At 41.6% G+C, this 18,032-nt stretch overlaps 1 protein-coding gene across 2 annotated transcripts in view; it reads right to left on the bottom strand.

Moving 5' to 3' along the window:
* The window catches only part of KDM1B (lysine demethylase 1B), a 62,035-nt gene extending 45,050 nt beyond the window's left edge, over positions 1–16,985 (bottom strand). Inside the window, exons 1-5 of one of the 2 annotated variants that reach the window (XM_075270922.1) lie at positions 16,854–16,985; positions 16,605–16,729; positions 11,947–12,036; positions 5,440–5,551; positions 2,001–2,117 (exon numbers count right to left, since the gene is read on the bottom strand). In XM_075270922.1, the coding sequence (XP_075127023.1) occupies positions 2,001–2,117; positions 5,440–5,551; positions 11,947–12,036; positions 16,605–16,729; positions 16,854–16,946 (537 nt within the window). In that variant the 5' untranslated portion in view covers positions 16,947–16,985. The remainder of the gene's footprint in view (positions 1–2,000; positions 2,118–5,439; positions 5,552–11,946; positions 12,037–16,604; positions 16,730–16,853) is intronic. The other variant, XM_075270924.1, reaches the window with a different exon arrangement.
* Positions 16,986–18,032: the final 1,047 nt, after the last annotated feature.

The raw sequence follows: 18,032 nt of genomic DNA, 5'->3' as shown, positions 1-18,032 counted from the left end.
TGCCTCCAAAGGATTCGCAACAAAATATTGAAAATAAAAATATTTTGTTTGGGTTATGTTTATTTGTCCAATTACTTTTGAGCTCCTAAAATGTGGAGTGTTTGTAAAGAAATGTGTACAATTCCTACATTTTCTATCAGATATTTTTGTTCAACCCTTCAAATTAAACGTTACAATCTGCACTTGAATTCTGTTGTAGAGGTTTCATTTCAAAACCAATGTGGTGGCATGCAGAGCCCAACTCGCGAAAATTGTGTCACTGTCCAAATATTTCTGGCCCTAACTGCATGTGTGGTCCAGGGAAGATCTGGAGTAGGCCTCAGCTCCAGGTATGAGTCCTTGGCTCATTAGGGCTAGCTCACACAGAGTTTTTTGCCGGCGGATTTTGATGCGGAATTTCAAAATCCACCTGCAAAAAAGACTTCCATTCATTTCAATGGGAGCCACTCACTTCTCTTTCCTGTAGTGATTTTTCTCAGCTAGAGGAAAAAAAGAAGCGACATGCCTCATCTTCCCACGGATTCCATGGCTGAGACAGCCTGACACTCACTCCTGATTAGACCCATTCATTCTGGCCTAATCAGGAGAGGGATCCTGGTGCACTGCATCAGCATCCCGTCGCGGCTAGGTTTCCGCCCTCTGAACATACCCTTTCTGGGCCTGAAAAAGGCTGTAGATTCTGCATTCCAGTGCAGATCCAGAGAGTGAGAGGAGGTCTCTGGGTCTGCCCTGTGCACAGAATCTACTGTTAAAGTGATCTACGTACTGGCTGCACAGGACATCTGAAAATAGGACGTAGGTCTACAGATTGCTGGGACATAATATATATCTCCTTGTACAGGTTTCGCTGCATCTGTCTCCACCCTGTCCTACTAAAGTGTCATTCACAAATCATGTAGAGTAGGTGCTATCACTGGGATATTTGAGAAAGAGGAAGGCAAAACATTTGAATCATGTTAGCCATAAAGGTCACCAAATACCTTCGTCAGCCATTGGTCAAATGCTTATTCAGAGACTGACATTCTTCTCAACATGTTATCATGCTATGTACTGTGCATGCATTTCAAATGAGAGAAAGGGGAACACAGCACTGCTAAATACACCTGAATTCCAATATGCTCAATCCTACAGATGTCATAAAGGAAGATTCCAGATGCCTCACTACATAAGAGAAAGTTAAAGGGGTATTCTCACCTTGCCTGTTCACCAACTTGCAGGCTGTGTGCTCTGTTCACTTCCTGTTTTTTTCAGTGAATTGTTGGGCGGGGTTTCACTTGATGTCTCCCAGACAAAGCCAGCCCTGCTATCTCTCTACATAGCAGTACATGTTTGCCGTCAGTAATGAGGGATGGTTGTAATTAAATTGGTACAGTATCACTGGAAGATGCACAATATGAAGCTGATGTAGCAGAGCTGGACCAGGAGTCAGCTTGCAATAAACTCACTGATAACTGGGAGAGGGAGATAAACAGCTCGGAAATACAAGCTAGCTCCTGAGTGCCGAGCACTCAGCTCCCCCTCCCCTCTCTGAGAGCAGGGAGGTACATCACTTGTCCTGGGCGGAGAGATAAGATCTTCCCCAGGTCCATGGTTATGGAAACACAGTGTATAAAGTGAATAATGAAGTGAATAATCTGAGACAGCGGCCAAACAAAGCAGTTTTGCTGAAGCAATGTATTTAGGAAAAGTCTTAAATCCACATAAGCTAGCAGTATGGATAGGATCCTTGAGATGGGACAACCCCTTTAGTCTATCCACTAAGTTTGAGGAGTTCAAAGTTTAAAGCCAGCTTTATTTTTGTATATTGGCACTACGACCTAATATTCCAGAAAAAGTAGATGTCATAAAGGAAAAGTTTGGGAACTTCTGCCATTCATGCAATTGACACATTCTACATATGGTGGGCCCATACAATATAATAGGAAATGTATCTTCTTATTTGGATTTATTGGGTGTTATGAGCTAGTTTTCAAAACTAGAGCCTCGTACCATCACATTACCTTGAGAGCATTATTCAGCTTCATACCACATCTGTAGGTCTTTGCCATTTGCATAGTTAATTGAATCTCCTTTGTTAATTGACGCCATTTTCCACATTCAGGTTTTGTGCACTGTACCTAGAAATCACAAAATAAGATACAATAAAGGCTGAAAAGGACAACATTTGGCAAATGAAAAACGTGTTGTAAAATTTAATATACTATGGGTGCACACTATTGTTAATATCTGTTCCTGTCATAAGTCATAGGATGACATCAACGGACATTAATTGTAGCAGAGTAACGGACACAGATGGAGCCCCTTCTGTCTGTCCCCACTGATACTAATGTAAACAATATGACAGATGCTGCCTTCCGTCATGTTTGCTTACTTTTGTAATGGAAGAAAGTCCTGCATGCACAACTTTTTTTCAGTCAGAAAAGAAAGTTTCCATCATTTTTTTTTATATTGGGTGAATGCAGACAGACACTAGAGGGGGCTCCTTCTGCATCTGTTAATTTATGTCCGTTGCTCTTATTCTGTGATGGAGAGCAACAGACATTAAATAACGGTATTTTATGGTAACTTACCCCATCATATAAGCTCTTAGAGCTTTAGTTTTTTTTTTGTTTTTTTTTAATCTTCCGTGTTCGTGGATATAACACTGATCCTTGCAAGTTTATGGACCAATGCACTTTTTTTTTTTTTTTAAACAAGTATTTGTGTCTCTTCTACTTTTGTACACCATGTCCTATTCTTATACATTTTTTTATCTCTTCATTGAAGACCTTGTGGATGTGTGCATTGTCCCAAAGGCTAGAACGGGTCCATGTTCTATCCATGAAAAAAAAAAAAAAAAAAAAATATGGACAGAACACTGACGAAAATAAAACTTAATTTTTGCATAAGCCTTAATACTTGGATCTGCTTTTTATGGAAGACTTAGATGTGTGCTGGAAGCCCAAGTAATAGGACAAAAGTTCTCTTTAAGAATTTTTGTATCAATGATCAGGCAGATTAAGTAATCACCGCTATTCCTTCAATGACCTTCTGATGGACGCAAGGCAAGAACAAAAAAATACAACCAACCTATGAGGACCTGTTAGGTCAAGTACAGTATTATACATGTGAAACAAATGCACAGATTCAGGGCATGCTGCAAATATTCTGCATATCTGCGATGTGCTTATTACATTAAGAAATTGCCAGAGATTCTGCTGATAACTGCAGCAAATTCATAGCATAGCCAGCTGCCACATCCAATACTTAACTGTTGGATATATTCACACAGGGTAGTTTTGATACAGACATTTCTGTGACTGGAAATCATTTCCAAACAACTGTTCAGGGTTTGTACTAGCAAATCCCATCCACCTATTGCAGTTTTTGGAACTCGTAGAACGTCAATTATACAGACGGAAACACCGGTGGTTTCCCTATAGGTATAATTACAGCAAAAAGTTTGCAGAGGAAAACTCTATTACTTTATATATATAATGTAGATGTAGATTGTGAGCCCCATATAGGGATCACAATGTACATTTTTTTTATCCTATCAGTATGTCTTTGTAGGATGGGAGGAAATCCACGCAAACACGGGGAGAACATACAAACCCCTTGCAAATGTTGTTCCTGGTGGGATTCCAACCTAGGACTCCAGCGCTGCAAGGCTGCAGTGCTAACCACTGAGCCACTGTGTTGCCCCAACTCTGCGGACTTTCTGTGAAAAGTGCTCTGGGAAAAACTGCAATGCATTTCCGCTGCATTTATCCCGCAGCAGTTTTTCACTGCGGCCCGCTACCTGGAGTCTTAGCCTTAGAAAGTCCTAAAGGCAAGAGCGGTACATTTACTAGTGTAGCCATGCCAGTTTCCTGGTGTAAAAGTGGCAAATTTTTTTTTTTGCGAAAAGTAATGCACAAAAATGTGCCATTTTGTCCACTCTCTAAGCTGCTCAGCAATTGAGCGGACAACTGCAGGGAACAAAGCAGGCAGTGATGCCTTGGTCCAACAAATTTCATACAAATAATGCCAGAAAACTGGTAACTACAGTATAGGAGTTATACCTGAAATCTTCGCCAGTCAATGAGGGAAGCAAATTTTAATTCTGGAGCCTCCTGTGGTGTGCCAGAATTATTAAAAGGCTGCAGTTTCTTAATACTGGTGCATATGCCACCAGCACTAGGAATACTAAGAATAGAATACAATAAATTTGCCTCAGTGTCTTATGTGTGGATAGGGAGCCAGTTTCTCCATTCTTTTCTTCGAAAGCCACTGACTTCCTGTCCACACAAGATGCCAATTCAGTTGCAAAGTCAGAGTGTAACATGACACAGCTAAGGACCAGAAGAGAGTGACTAAGGGCTCGTTCACATCTGCACCCGGGACTCCGTTCTGCAGGTTTCCGTTTCCTGCACAAAACAGAGGCAGGAGACGGAAACCTGCCAGCATCTTTCAAACCCATTCATTTGAACGGGTTTGAAAAGTGTCCGGCCGTGAGCGTTTTATGCTCTCCGCGGCGACACTGTTTTTTTTAAACCGGACACAGAGTCGGACATGCAGTACTCGGTGTCCGGTTTAAAAAAAAAAAAAAAAGGTTTCGCCGCAGAGAGCATAAAATGCTCACCAGCGCTCACAGCCAGACTCGGCATGACAGGTTTCCGTCTTCTGCATGCAGAAGACGGAAACCTGAAAACGGAGTCCAGAGCGTAACTCACAAATACTGCTATTGGTAAGAAAATTATCTTCACTACAAATGGCACCATATTACTTTTGTGATTATAATTACCAACAGAAATAACATCAAGAGAAGAAACCACAGCACACAATCTTTAGCAATGTAAATTAATCAGCTTTATTGGACAATTCACATATATTGTATAAGACATATAGCATGTAATGTTCCACAGGGTGTAAGCATAGTTGCCATCCACCACGTGGGACATAATTGAAAAAAAAGTGTATCTATCTATCAATATGTAATGTTTCTGTTACCTCCCAACTTTCAAAAGACTGAAAGGAAGATAGAATGTGCAGTGCGCGTTGCAGCAAGTTTAGCCCCAGTCACTTCTACCGATTCATTTACTTTTATGCCCCCACACAGTACAATGCCCCTAAAGTCACCCTAACATGGTATGTTCCTACATCATAATGTCCCCTCCAGTTAAACTCACAGCATAATGTCCCATCCATCTGCCCCCGCCCCCCACAGTATAATGTACAAAAAATGGCGCCTCAGTCACCTTTGACTGAGGCACCAGGGGTCTTAATGCCCATTATCAGTTGAAGGTGATGAGTTGAAGTTGGGACACCCTGGGCCCACTACCTGTAACAGCTGGACAGCTAATGCAGGACTCCATACAGCCAAGATTTTTTTTGTGACATTTTGGTCATGTAGCTTTAACGTGTAGTACTTCCATAAAATAGCATATTTAGCTGACAAATCCATGATAAATTTCTTACCCAGTATGGAAGCTGCTGGTCAGCCATGAAGGCCTTAGGACTCGGTTCACTTTTTCCATTACTTGTCCATATACGCTTCCACGAAGAATATTTGTCATAACCATCTTTGTGACTAAAAGAAAATAAAAATGCATTCATCCCAATGTAAAAAAAACATGACAGAAACTATCTTCTTTCAAGTTTTGTCTTTCTTTTCTGATGGAATAAAAAAAAAGAAAAAAAAAAAAGAAAAGTGTGCATGCAAAGATAAACAAGCATAAAAAAGGTAGCAGACATAGATGGATGGGCTTGGTCTGTGTCCATTAGATTGTTTTTTTTTATATCCATTTAGGAGGTCTGTTTAATGGATGCAAACATATGCAAATGAAAGACCATCCATTTACATATAGATCAGGGGTAACAAAATGGATCTGTTAAGAACATGTGACTAAAGGCAGGAAGTGCTTGCCATATGAATGAATAAGCATAACTGAGTGCCTTTACTTGTGTTTGAACCATTTTTACCATTCCTCATATTTTCAGGCTTATACTTCCTGGTTTCTAGTTCCTAGCTTCTGGAGTGTCAGAGCTTTTCCAGACAGCCCCTCTCAGCATCCACCCACTGAACCTCCTAGCAGTTTTCATTCACACCCAGTATACACACTTGCACAAGTGTATATTATTTACACACACTATATAGCTACATATATATGCACACATCTACTGTATATACAGCTTGTATATATGTGCACTGTATTTCTGTATGTGTACACAATAATAAAGGGAAATGTTCGTTGTTGTACCGTGTTAGCCAGTGGGTTGGAAATATAAAAAAAACACGAAAACTTGGTAATCTTCAGTAGTTGATACCTTTTTAATGGCTAACTCATAATGATGACAAATGGCTAACGTTTCGAAGCGCAAGGCTCCTTTGTCAAAGCAAATTTAAAAACATTTTTGAAGGATGCATATATATATATATATATATATATATATATATATATATATATATATATACACAGAGCAGGCACAAAGGGTGTTAGATTTCAGGAGGAGGGGGGGGTTGTTAGTAGTTGGTGAGACAATGTAAGCAATTGGTGGAGACATTTGGTCGAGACAATGTGGTAATTGGTGGAGACAATGTAAACACTTACAGGTCCTTGTCAGATCACACACTACTGTAAAAAGACATGAACCCCTGTGATGCATTAATCCCACACTCTAGTGTCCGAAACAATGTCATGAATTTATATTCATGTATGCGTCTTTCTCTCTTAGATCTGAAATTCCCTCTCAAAATCAGAATTTTCATGTCATTGGTAATGTTGTGGTCCCCCCTGCAAAAATGTTTTGACACAGGAAGGTCAGATCTTTGTTCTTTAATAGTATGGCGATGTGAGTTCATGCGCAGTCTAAGTTGCTGTCCGGTCTCTCCAACATACAGATTATCAGTGGAGCATTTGGTACACATAATTAAATACACTACATTGGATGTGCTGCAGGTGAAGGTACCTGGAATGTTATATTCCTTGTTCGAGTTTGGTATCTCTATCCTGTCAGTGGTCAGTATGTGGGGGCAGGTTTTGCACCTCTTATTCCCACATGGAAATGTTCCTGCGTTGGTTGGGGATGTTAGTGAGCTACTGACCATCATATTCCTGAGGTTTGGTGGCTGTCTATAGCACAGGAGAGGGGGGTCCGGAAATATGGATGTTAGACGGTTGTCTTTTTGTAGTAGTGGATGTAGTTTGCGTGTGATTCCTCTCAGCGTCTCCAGGTGGGGGTTATAAGTGACAACCAGGGGCACTCGGTTGTTCTCCTGTTTGGTATTGTATCTTAATAACTCCGATCTTGGTATCCTGGTGGCTCTGGTGATTTGGTTATCAATCGTTCTTGGATGGTAACCCTGCTTCAAGAATGTGTCTCTGAGGACTCCGAGGTGTTCTTCTCTATCTGCAGGGTTAGAGCATATGCGATGGTATCTGATGGCCTGGCTGTACACAATAGAGTTCTTTATGTGTTTCGGATGAAAGCTGTCCCATCCTAGGTAGGTTGGTCGGTCAATCGGCTTCCGATACAGTGATGTCTCAATTTTGTTGTCCTGTATCTTGATGACTGTGTCTAGGAAGTTTATTTCCGAGAAGGAGTGATTGAGCGTCAGGTTGATGGTGGGATGGAATTGGTTGAATAGTTCATGGAAGGTTTTCAGCTGTTGTTCAGACCCAGTCCAAATGATTAGGATATCGTCAATGAATCGGTAGTAGGCCAGAGGCCTAATGGTGCAGGTGGAGAGGAAGTCACTCTCAAGCTTGGCCATGAAGAGATTAGCGTACTGTGGCGCCATTTTGCTCCCCATTGCGGTGCCAGTCTGCTGTAGATAGACACAGTCACCAAAAGAAAAGTAATTGTGGGTGAGGATGAATTTCGTGAGTTTCACCACTGATTCAGCGCTCATACCTCGCTTTTCCATGAAAAACTGGCAGGCGTTTACACCATCCTGGTGTGGGATGTTGGAGTACAGGGATTCTACATCCATGGTGGCCAGGATGGTTCCATCTGGAAGGGGACCTATAGTGGATAGCTTATTTAATAGGTCTGTGGTGTCTGTGGTGTGGCTCACAAACCCCATCGCATCTACCTATAATACTCACTATGCACAAAATTTGTGTTATAGAACTTCAGAGAGACTCAGAAACCATCTCATACATCTCTTCTACGGCATCAAGAGCAAAGTCCAAAAGGAAATTACAACAAAATGGAACAATATCGAGGAGAGCTCCAGGATAACATTACTACAACACTATGAGGAACTGCAGATATCTCTGATCCTCAATAAGCGAAAGAAACTCCACGGACTGAGACGTGATGCAGGTTTCTACAAGAACACACACAAAGCAAGATATACACCTAACAACAACCAGAATCACACACATGCTGATTTGGAAACACAGAACTGTGTGATCAATCTCTCCACCTATGAACCCACCAAAGCAGAATTTGGGGTACTCTCCAGGGGACTCTCATTTTGTCCTTCTAAAACCATGGACAAAATTGAACTGTGCAGTGACATGGAGGATTTTTTCAGGAGGCTGCGCCTGAGAGAATATTTTCATGACACAGAGGAGACCCAACCCACCCCTTCAGAGGTTCACAGCTTAACTAAGAAGGAGACATCTGATTGGACACCTCCAACTGGACGAAATTTTGTTCTGGATAATTATATAGACTGTTTTAGACACATGGTCAAATCAACTATACTGGATACAAATAAAGCCCTGCCGTCTAACATCACTGCCCAGGAAAGAAGGGCTATAAAATCTCTGAGAAATAATAACGACATCATCATTAAACCAGCGGACAAGGGTGGCGCTATAGTCATGATGAACACATCAGACTACATACAGGAGGCACACAGACAGCTGAATGACACGCACTACTACTCTAAATTAGATTCAGACCCCACAGTGGAGTACTCTAAAAAACTGAAAAAAGTTATCTCGGGCCTAACTGATGGAGCCAAAGGCCTAAGCAGCCTCATACCAACAAGCCCAAGAATGGGAACTTTTTATATGCTCCCTAAACTACACAAACCTGGGAACCCAGGGAGACCGATCATCTCATGTGTGGGGACACTCACTGAACAGATCTCTGGATGGGTGGAGGGCACTCTGAAACCCCTAGTGAAGGATACAGCCAGCTACCTACAGGACACCACAGACCTATTAAATAAGCTATCCACTATAGGTCCCCTTCCAGATGGAACCATCCTGGCCACCATGGATGTAGAATCCCTGTACTCCAACATCCCACACCAGGATGGTGTAAACGCCTGCCAGTTTTTCATGGAAAAGCGAGGTATGAGCGCTGAATCAGTGGTGAAACTCACGAAATTCATCCTCACCCACAATTACTTTTCTTTTGGTGACTGTGTCTATCTACAGCAGACTGGCACCGCAATGGGGAGCAAAATGGCGCCACAGTACGCTAATCTCTTCATGGCCAAGCTTGAGAGTGACTTCCTCTCCACCTGCACCATTAGGCCTCTGGCCTACTACCGATTCATTGACGATATCCTAATCATTTGGACTGGGTCTGAACAACAGCTGAAAACCTTCCATGAACTATTCAACCAATTCCATCCCACCATCAACCTGACGCTCAATCACTCCTTCTCGGAAATAAACTTCCTAGACACAGTCATCAAGATACAGGACAACAAAATTGAGACATCACTGTATCGGAAGCCGATTGACCGACCAACCTACCTAGGATGGGACAGCTTTCATCCGAAACACATAAAGAACTCTATTGTGTACAGCCAGGCCATCAGATACCATCGCATATGCTCTAACCCTGCAGATAGAGAAGAACACCTCGGAGTCCTCAGAGACACATTCTTGAAGCAGGGTTACCATCCAAGAACGATTGATAACCAAATCACCAGAGCCACCAGGATACCAAGATCGGAGTTATTAAGATACAATACCAAACAGGAGAACAACCGAGTGCCCCTGGTTGTCACTTATAACCCCCACCTGGAGACGCTGAGAGGAATCACACGCAAACTACATCCACTACTACAAAAAGACAACCGTCTAACATCCATATTTCCGGACCCCCCTCTCCTGTGCTATAGACAGCCACCAAACCTCAGGAATATGATGGTCAGTAGCTCACTAACATCCCCAACCAACGCAGGAACATTTCCATGTGGGAATAAGAGGTGCAAAACCTGCCCCCACATACTGACCACTGACAGGATAGAGATACCAAACTCGAACAAGGAATATAACATTCCAGGTACCTTCACCTGCAGCACATCCAATGTAGTGTATTTAATTATGTGTACCAAATGCTCCACTGATAATCTGTATGTTGGAGAGACCGGACAGCAACTTAGACTGCGCATGAACTCACATCGCCATACTATTAAAGAACAAAGATCTGACCTTCCTGTGTCAAAACATTTTTGCAGGGGGGACCACAACATTACCAATGACATGAAAATTCTGATTTTGAGAGGGAATTTCAGATCTAAGAGAGAAAGACGCATACATGAATATAAATTCATGACATTGTTTCGGACACTAGAGTGTGGGATTAATGCATCACAGGGGTTCATGTCTTTTTACAGTAGTGTGTGATCTGACAAGGACCTGTAAGTGTTTACATTGTCTCCACCAATTACCACATTGTCTCGACCAAATGTCTCCACCAATTGCTTACATTGTCTCACCAACTACTAACAACCCCCCCCTCCTCCTGAAATCTAACACCCTTTGTGCCTGCTCTGTGTATATATATATATATATATATATATATATATATATATATGCATCCTTCAAAAATGTTTTTAAATTTGCTTTGACAAAGGAGCCTTGCGCTTCGAAACGTTAGCCATTTGTCATCATTATGAGTTAGCCATTAAAAAGGTATCAACTACTGAAGATTACCAAGTTTTCGTGTTTTTTTTATATACACAATAATATAATTATATAAGAATATACAAGTATATCTGCACATATATTGACTTAGTATGTCTGTAAAGCACAATCACACAATTTGGTCCCATGAAACAACACCTCCCAATGATGGGGGGGGGGGGAGGAGTCAGAAAATCATGCAGGGTTTTTCCTTTTAAAAATGCATGCGGTTGCTGACATCCACTCCTGCTTTTTAAAGCTTGTAGTTTTCTCTGCATGATGCTAATGATAAAGCATTCACAGCTTTTGTACATTTTGCTCTTCTCCTTTACGCCCCCTATGCATCTACCATACTATAAATCTCTTTGAACACTCACAGTAGAATACCCGTCTGATGGAGACAGGATAGAATAGTTATAAATAAGTAAAAACCGTGTTTCATGTTTGTCTACCTTGCTGCCACTAATCACTGCTGTGAACCAGGTGCTGGATTGTCTGGTATTCAGGATCAGCCCTGGCTGCTCTGGCAGTCGATAAAGTTTAGATAAATGCTGCTTTCATCAGTTATGACATCACGTGTATAAGTGGGTGTGGCTAATGGCACATGATAAGGACCATAAGGAAGTGATTGCAACAGAGATTGTGTTTGTCATGCATTACTGAAAAAAGGTAAGACATTTTTATTTTATCTCAATTAGAAAAATTCATTTTACCACATTTTTTTCCTAATATCTATCTATCTATCTCGGAAAACCCCTTTAAACACATCTGTTAAACGTAAATAAAAAAAACAGCCTTATTCTGATACAGTTAATGTCCATCACTGTTATCCTATGATGAATAACAGAAACAAATTTACTTGAGAAAGGAGCCGAAGCGTTCCGAAACGTCATAATTTGTCATCATTATGAGTTAGCCATTAAAAAGGTATCAACTACTGAAGACTATCAAATTCTTTTTTTTTTTTTTTTTTTTTATATATTTCCAACCCACTGGCTAACACGGTACAAGAACGAACATTTTCCTTATACTAGAAACAAACTAGTAATGGTAGAGTAAACATTCTAATAATTAGTAATAATAATGATATTAATAAGTTATGTACCTCCTATAGTAGTGATCAAAGCATTCATTGCAGAAATGTTCCCCACATGAAAGATGATACCATCTTGATGTGTAACCATTCTTTGCACATCTAAAATTGAAGAATAAAAGTCACAGCTTCACCTCTGGTTAAACTACCAACAAATGGATCATTATACTGACAATTCATATAACTGGGAATTATGGTACTTATGAGCAATGTTATTTAATGTGTAACAACAGATGCAGGTGACTTTTTGGAATAACTTATGCATGTGTACATGAGGAGTAACATGATTTCTGGTCACTATACGCAGTTTTAGCAGTTCCCCTTCTGTATGCTATAATGATGGTTTGCATTCCTCACTGAAGTGGCGGGTAAAGGCTAGATGCCATATGCTGTTCACAGAAAATAAAGGTGACTCTGCTCTGTAATCTTTTCGCTCCCACTTAAAAACAGCCCCTGTATCTTTCAGGACATATATGAGAAGTACTGACCTATACTAATACGATTAATGAGCTATGGATGTGACAGATTCAGTGTGGTTTGTTCTCTTATCTGCTGCTCTTTCGGCTCACTCCTCCCCCTCCCATCTCCATAGACTCCTATAAATATAAGTAATCTGAGTAGGTTGGAAAGTTATATTCTTATGTAAGCCACATTTTCATTTACCGGTATATGCAAAAACTGCTTGGTGCATTTCTGAGATTTTGGGGTTTCTTTACTACCTGCACCTAGAAATGTAGCCACATTTTTGAAAAGTAAATTTTGTTTGTGAAAAGGGTTTGCTTAAAGGGGTTTTCCAGGCAAAAAATTTAGTTTGTTTCTTTTTCTTTAAAAAAAAAAAAAGGTCTGTCAGTGCTAGTAATGGGTTAATAAGCACACCCATATACCTTTAGCAGTGTTTTGAGTGATTTCTTGGTTACTCTAGGTGCTCCTGGCATATTCTGCATTTATTTACATGGTGTGGCTTTTCTGCTGTGTAGCTTCCTGTATACCTTCTACACTACCTCCATTTCACTGCTCTCCCTTCCTCTCTCACTCCATTACACCCCCCCCTCCCTTGCTAAGCAATCCCGCCCATTACTAGCCTTTCCCAACTAGTTAACTCATCCCACCACCGCAACATACTTATCTTCCTCACTGGGAGAGGGTTAGGGGGATATCGTCACTCCTTGGGGCGAGACCACCATATAGGTGTGTGGAGACTTATTAAGCCTTTAGCACTCCACTTTGCAAGGGACCATGGGAAGAATATGCAAATCTGTCTTCCATGATGTAATTAGGAAGTCAAGTGCCTCAGTGTTGCAAACCAATAGAGGGCGCTCACTGGAATGTGCAAGCCTGTCTTCCCTGATGTAATTAGGAAGACAGAATCTCAGTGATATCGCCCAATAAAGGCTGCTCCCTTTAACATCATGCTCGACCTTCCAAGAGGCCTTTGTTTTGCAATGATGCTGGAATTATTACCAGAGGGGGGAATTCCTCCCAGCTCTCACAGCACAGCGCGATTGGCTGTGCTGTGAAGAAGGACGTCTCTGACTGAGTGGCAGAAACTCCCTTCTGACCATAGAAGAGCTACGGTACCGGACCGTAAGCTCTTCACACTGGGCCCACATCGGGAAAGCCGACAGTGCGCTGAACTCAGCGCACTGTCAGCTTTCCGGCATTATATAGAACTGCCTGTGGGCAAAATGGTGAAAGGTCCTCTTTAAACATTGAGGTGGAATGAAGGGGCTCATGACACTGGGGGCAGACGAAGGGAGGGGGGAGAACGGCATGACACTGGGGCAGAGATGGAGGGACATGAATCTGGGGGCAGAGATGGGGGGACATGAATCTGGGGGCAGAGATGGAGGGACATGAATCTGGGGGCAGATGAAGGGTGTATATGTAACTGGGGGAAAGATGGAGGGGGGGCATATAGTTTACGGGTGACTGTAGGAGGATTATTAAGTGTGGGGGAACATGAAAAATGAATGGGCGGAGTCAACATAAAAGTGGGTGGAGTTAATTTGCCACAGTGCGGCCCGCCGACTGGCTGGGATCTTGCTCTGCGGCCCACATGCTGAGTTGAGTTTGAGACCCCTGGTTTAGAGGTTAATTCTTATTTTATCCTGGACAACTCCTTTAATTATGAACTGATGGAATCAATGGAAGCCGGTCATTTCCTTTTTCTGCGAGCAGTTTGTTCCCACTCACGGAAAGAAGAAGCAAGCTGCCCTTTCTTCAGGCAGATTGCGCGGCTGATTCAGCCACGGACGTCCGCCTCGCGACACCTCCCTTCCGACTATGCCCACTCATTTGGGCCTAATTCGGAGCGGAAAGCCATGATGGAATGTGCACACATGGAATCCCAAGTGAACTAGCCCATAAGGCGATGCACATGTGCCAACAGTAAAAACCTGCCTCAATTAGGTCTGACCAAGACATTTAAAAGGGTTAATGCAGGCATTGCCGCCAAGACTTTACTGTGTAATAGAAAATTATCCCAAATGGTCGTGTAGTTTTCTTTAATAGCAATAGCAGCAACTCAACCTGGTTATTATTCCACCAATAGTAATATCTAGCACATGTTACTTTGCATCCAACAACCATTCAACTGAAAACCACTAGTCACTGCCATAGTAGAAGTGTGCTGCTAAATCTAAAAAAAAAAAAAAAAAAAAAATGTATGCACTTCTTGGGGGAGAAAAAAAAAAATCAACATGGGGAGCGCTAATAAAGCCAACTGTAGACAGAACAGAGACAATAAATTGATGCCGAAACAGCCTAATCTACTTGCAGTCACATTACATATGAATCATGAACCCATTCTCACCACAACAATGCCAACATTTATTTAACTCCCAAGGATGTGATCTTGTCAATCTCATTGGTGTAAGGTATCACCTTAATTGTATCTTCTGAACTCTCCATATGATTTATAGATTTGGTGTTCCTACTAGGCTAACAGAAGGGGGAGCTTAACAAAAGCTCCCCCAAGTCCTCCTTACATTTTATAACAGACGTTAAAGAGGACTTTTCATGTCCTTGGGCACATGTGGTTTTATAAACCGCTAGAAAGTCGACTGTGCGCCGAATTCAGCGCACAGTCATCTCTCCCATTATGTGCCCCAGGGCAAGAGCTATCGGTGCGGTTACCGATAGCTCTTCACTGACAGTCTAGCTGGGAACGCCCCTCCTGACAGTACTGTCCATAGCTCTATACTGTCGGCTTTCTAGCGGTATATAAAACCGCGAAAGGTAGAAGTAGAAGAACTTCCAATATATTCCCCATTCCTTTTGTAGCCACTCTTTGTTTCGGCTCAAAAAACTGCAACAAATAAAGTTGCATTTCCGCCATGTCGGGCCTCAGCCTAAAAGGGATTTCCAGGCTAAAAGTATGGACAACCTTTCCTAAAGATAAATCACAAATATCAGATTGGTGAGAGTCAGACACTCACCGCCTACACGAATCAGCTTCTCTAAGCAGCTGATACACAGAGAATGGAGCAGGAACCAGACAGTAGTGACTAAACCGAGTCACTGCAACTTATGTTCCATTCAAATGGTCTGGCCACCACACACAGAAAAGAGCTAACCGCTTCCTGCACCATTCTCTGTTTATCAGCTGCTGAAAATAGACGATCAGTGGTAGTGTCAAGCTATCCTTAGTATGGAAAACCCATTTAACTTTACCTAACATAATATATAAACGGAAAGTCTCTTCCCAGCGATATTCTGAAAATTTATAAAACTAATCGTATTATAACCCCTATTGATTGTACCCCGAAAAGTTATAAAAATTTTCCAATATGCTTCCTGTATCAATTCCTCACAGCTCAATGGATCTCTGCTTACTTCCATTGGATCAAAATCAGTCCATGGTCATGTGATGAGTACACAGGTGCACAGCTTGTTATCAGACAGATGTCTGATTACTGTGCTGTGACTGTAACGAGTTTTGTACCTGTCTGTACATCACATGACCATGGACTGATTTTTATCCAATAGAAGCAATAGAATGCATGAAAGCAAGCAGAGATCTAGAAAACTGGGAGGAATTTAAGCAAAAAGTATATTGAAAAATTGTACAACTTCTACAAACAATATATGCCTCCCCATATTTATCTGAAACAGGACAACCTCTTTACTCATCAGGATCAAAGCAGAATTTTTCCCAAAAATTCCTTCCCCTGACAATACTGAAAGAAGTTGCGCTAGGGAGATTATATACTTCCACTACCTTCCATCAGGGTTGGTTCACATAGTGGAATTTAACAGGCAGAAAATAGTTTCAAAAAACAACTCCAAAATCTTTCTCCCATTCTTTACAAACAGAGTTTCAGACAAATTCTGTCTGAAGAAAGAGTAGGATACTTTTTCCTGCTAGCTGAAAAAAATAAAGAGCTCAGTGGAAGAACCCTTACCTTCACTAGATTAATGTTCACAGTCCATGAAAGAGGATCAGTGGAAAAACCCTCTTTATTAGATTAATTTTAGCAATCCGTGAAAGACTTTCAGAGATTGATAATGCTGCTGTTCCTGTCCTATTACAGACTGGTATTGGTACCATATTGGGAAAAATTCAAGAAAAAGAGAAATCGCACCATGTTTTGGAGAGGAGCTCTATTATGGATATTCTACTCAAGTCCAAATTTGGAAGTTTAAATGCAATTTCTCTTTAAGCAACCTACCTTTCAGCAGCACTGGCAAAGCAAACTGGACATGCCGCTGTACACCCTGCCTTCTCACATTTACGGTATTTCTTCTCTAAGAAATCCTCTTCATCTTCTATTGTTTCACTTGCTTTTTTCCTCACCTAATCCAAGCCAAAGGGACAATTCAGATGTTTGTATGTAAAATACTTCAGAATAAGAACATCAGGTGGGTTATCATGAGTGGGGAATACACATTTAAACAGTGAAGGCGAATAAAAATGTCACCTGTCGTCCTGAAGATCGCAAAGGAAGGTTGTCAGGTGAAGTGTCAGATGGGGTGGTTGCTCTTTTCTTTGCTCTACTTTTAGAGCTAGACATGACTCTGGATCACCAGATCACCTAAAAGAATTGCAGATAGAGTAGATCAGGTTACAGATATTTAAAGCTGAATGTACAGAACAGGCAGAACACTTCTCCAAGAGTCAAACACTGGAAGCTCCACACTCACTTTAGATCTGCATCTATTTCATTTCAGTTTGTCTATTTTTGATGGCAGAGCGTCATCATCAAATTTTATTGTTTGCAGGCTGTTTTGACCCTATCAACAGATCCATTGATTTCTATTGGGTCTGTGTGTTTGTCAAAATGGAGAAAGAGCATGCCCTTTATTATGTGACCATACGCTCATTCACTCCATCTAAGGGCTCGTTCACATCTGCGTTCTCCTCTCCGTACTGCAGGTTTCCGTTTCCTGCATAAAACAGAGCAGGAAACGGAAACCTGCAGGAGTCTCTCACCCATTCATTTGAATGGGTGAGAAAGCTGTCCGGCCGTGAGCGGCGGTGAGCGTTTTGCGCTCTCCGCCGCGAAACCGTTTTTTTAAAATCCGGACACAGAGTCGGACATGCAGTACTCTGTGTCCGGATTAAAAAATCCGGTTTCGCGGCGGAGAGCATAAAACACTCACCGCCGCTCATGGCCGGACCCGGTCTGTAGTTTCCGTCTTCTGGCATGCAGAAGACGGAAAGCACAGAATGGACAGCTGAATGCAGGTGTGAACCTAGCGTAACCTTTAAAGAATCTGCAAAAGAAACTCCAATTTCTACCATGGCTGTGACAGCAGACCCGTACCTAGATTAGGCGCACTGATTGCTTTTCTGTGCAGAATCCACACACATATGGAGAGTGTAAACCTAAAGGTTTATCAGATTCAGTTTTCAATACCAGGAGTGGTTTAAAAAAAAAAAAAAAAAAAAAAGCTCTCTCTATATATTTTTTACTAACTATTATAACATATATATATCACCCGTCTTCTATAGTTTCATTCCCTCTATAACCCACACTTGGTTTTAGCTTCAAAAAGTGAATCTGAAAACCTGAATATTTAGTCACTAACTTTTTCAGACAACTTACGCTAAGTTCACACTAGTGTTCGGGTCTCCGTTCTCAGCTTTCCGTCTTCTG

Source organism: Leptodactylus fuscus, chromosome 4, assembly GCF_031893055.1.
Source record: "Leptodactylus fuscus isolate aLepFus1 chromosome 4, aLepFus1.hap2, whole genome shotgun sequence".
In the NCBI taxonomy this organism is placed as follows: Eukaryota; Metazoa; Chordata; class Amphibia; order Anura; family Leptodactylidae; genus Leptodactylus; species Leptodactylus fuscus.
Note: the sequence above shows the minus strand (reverse complement) of the source record. Positions and strands in the feature narration are given on the sequence as shown.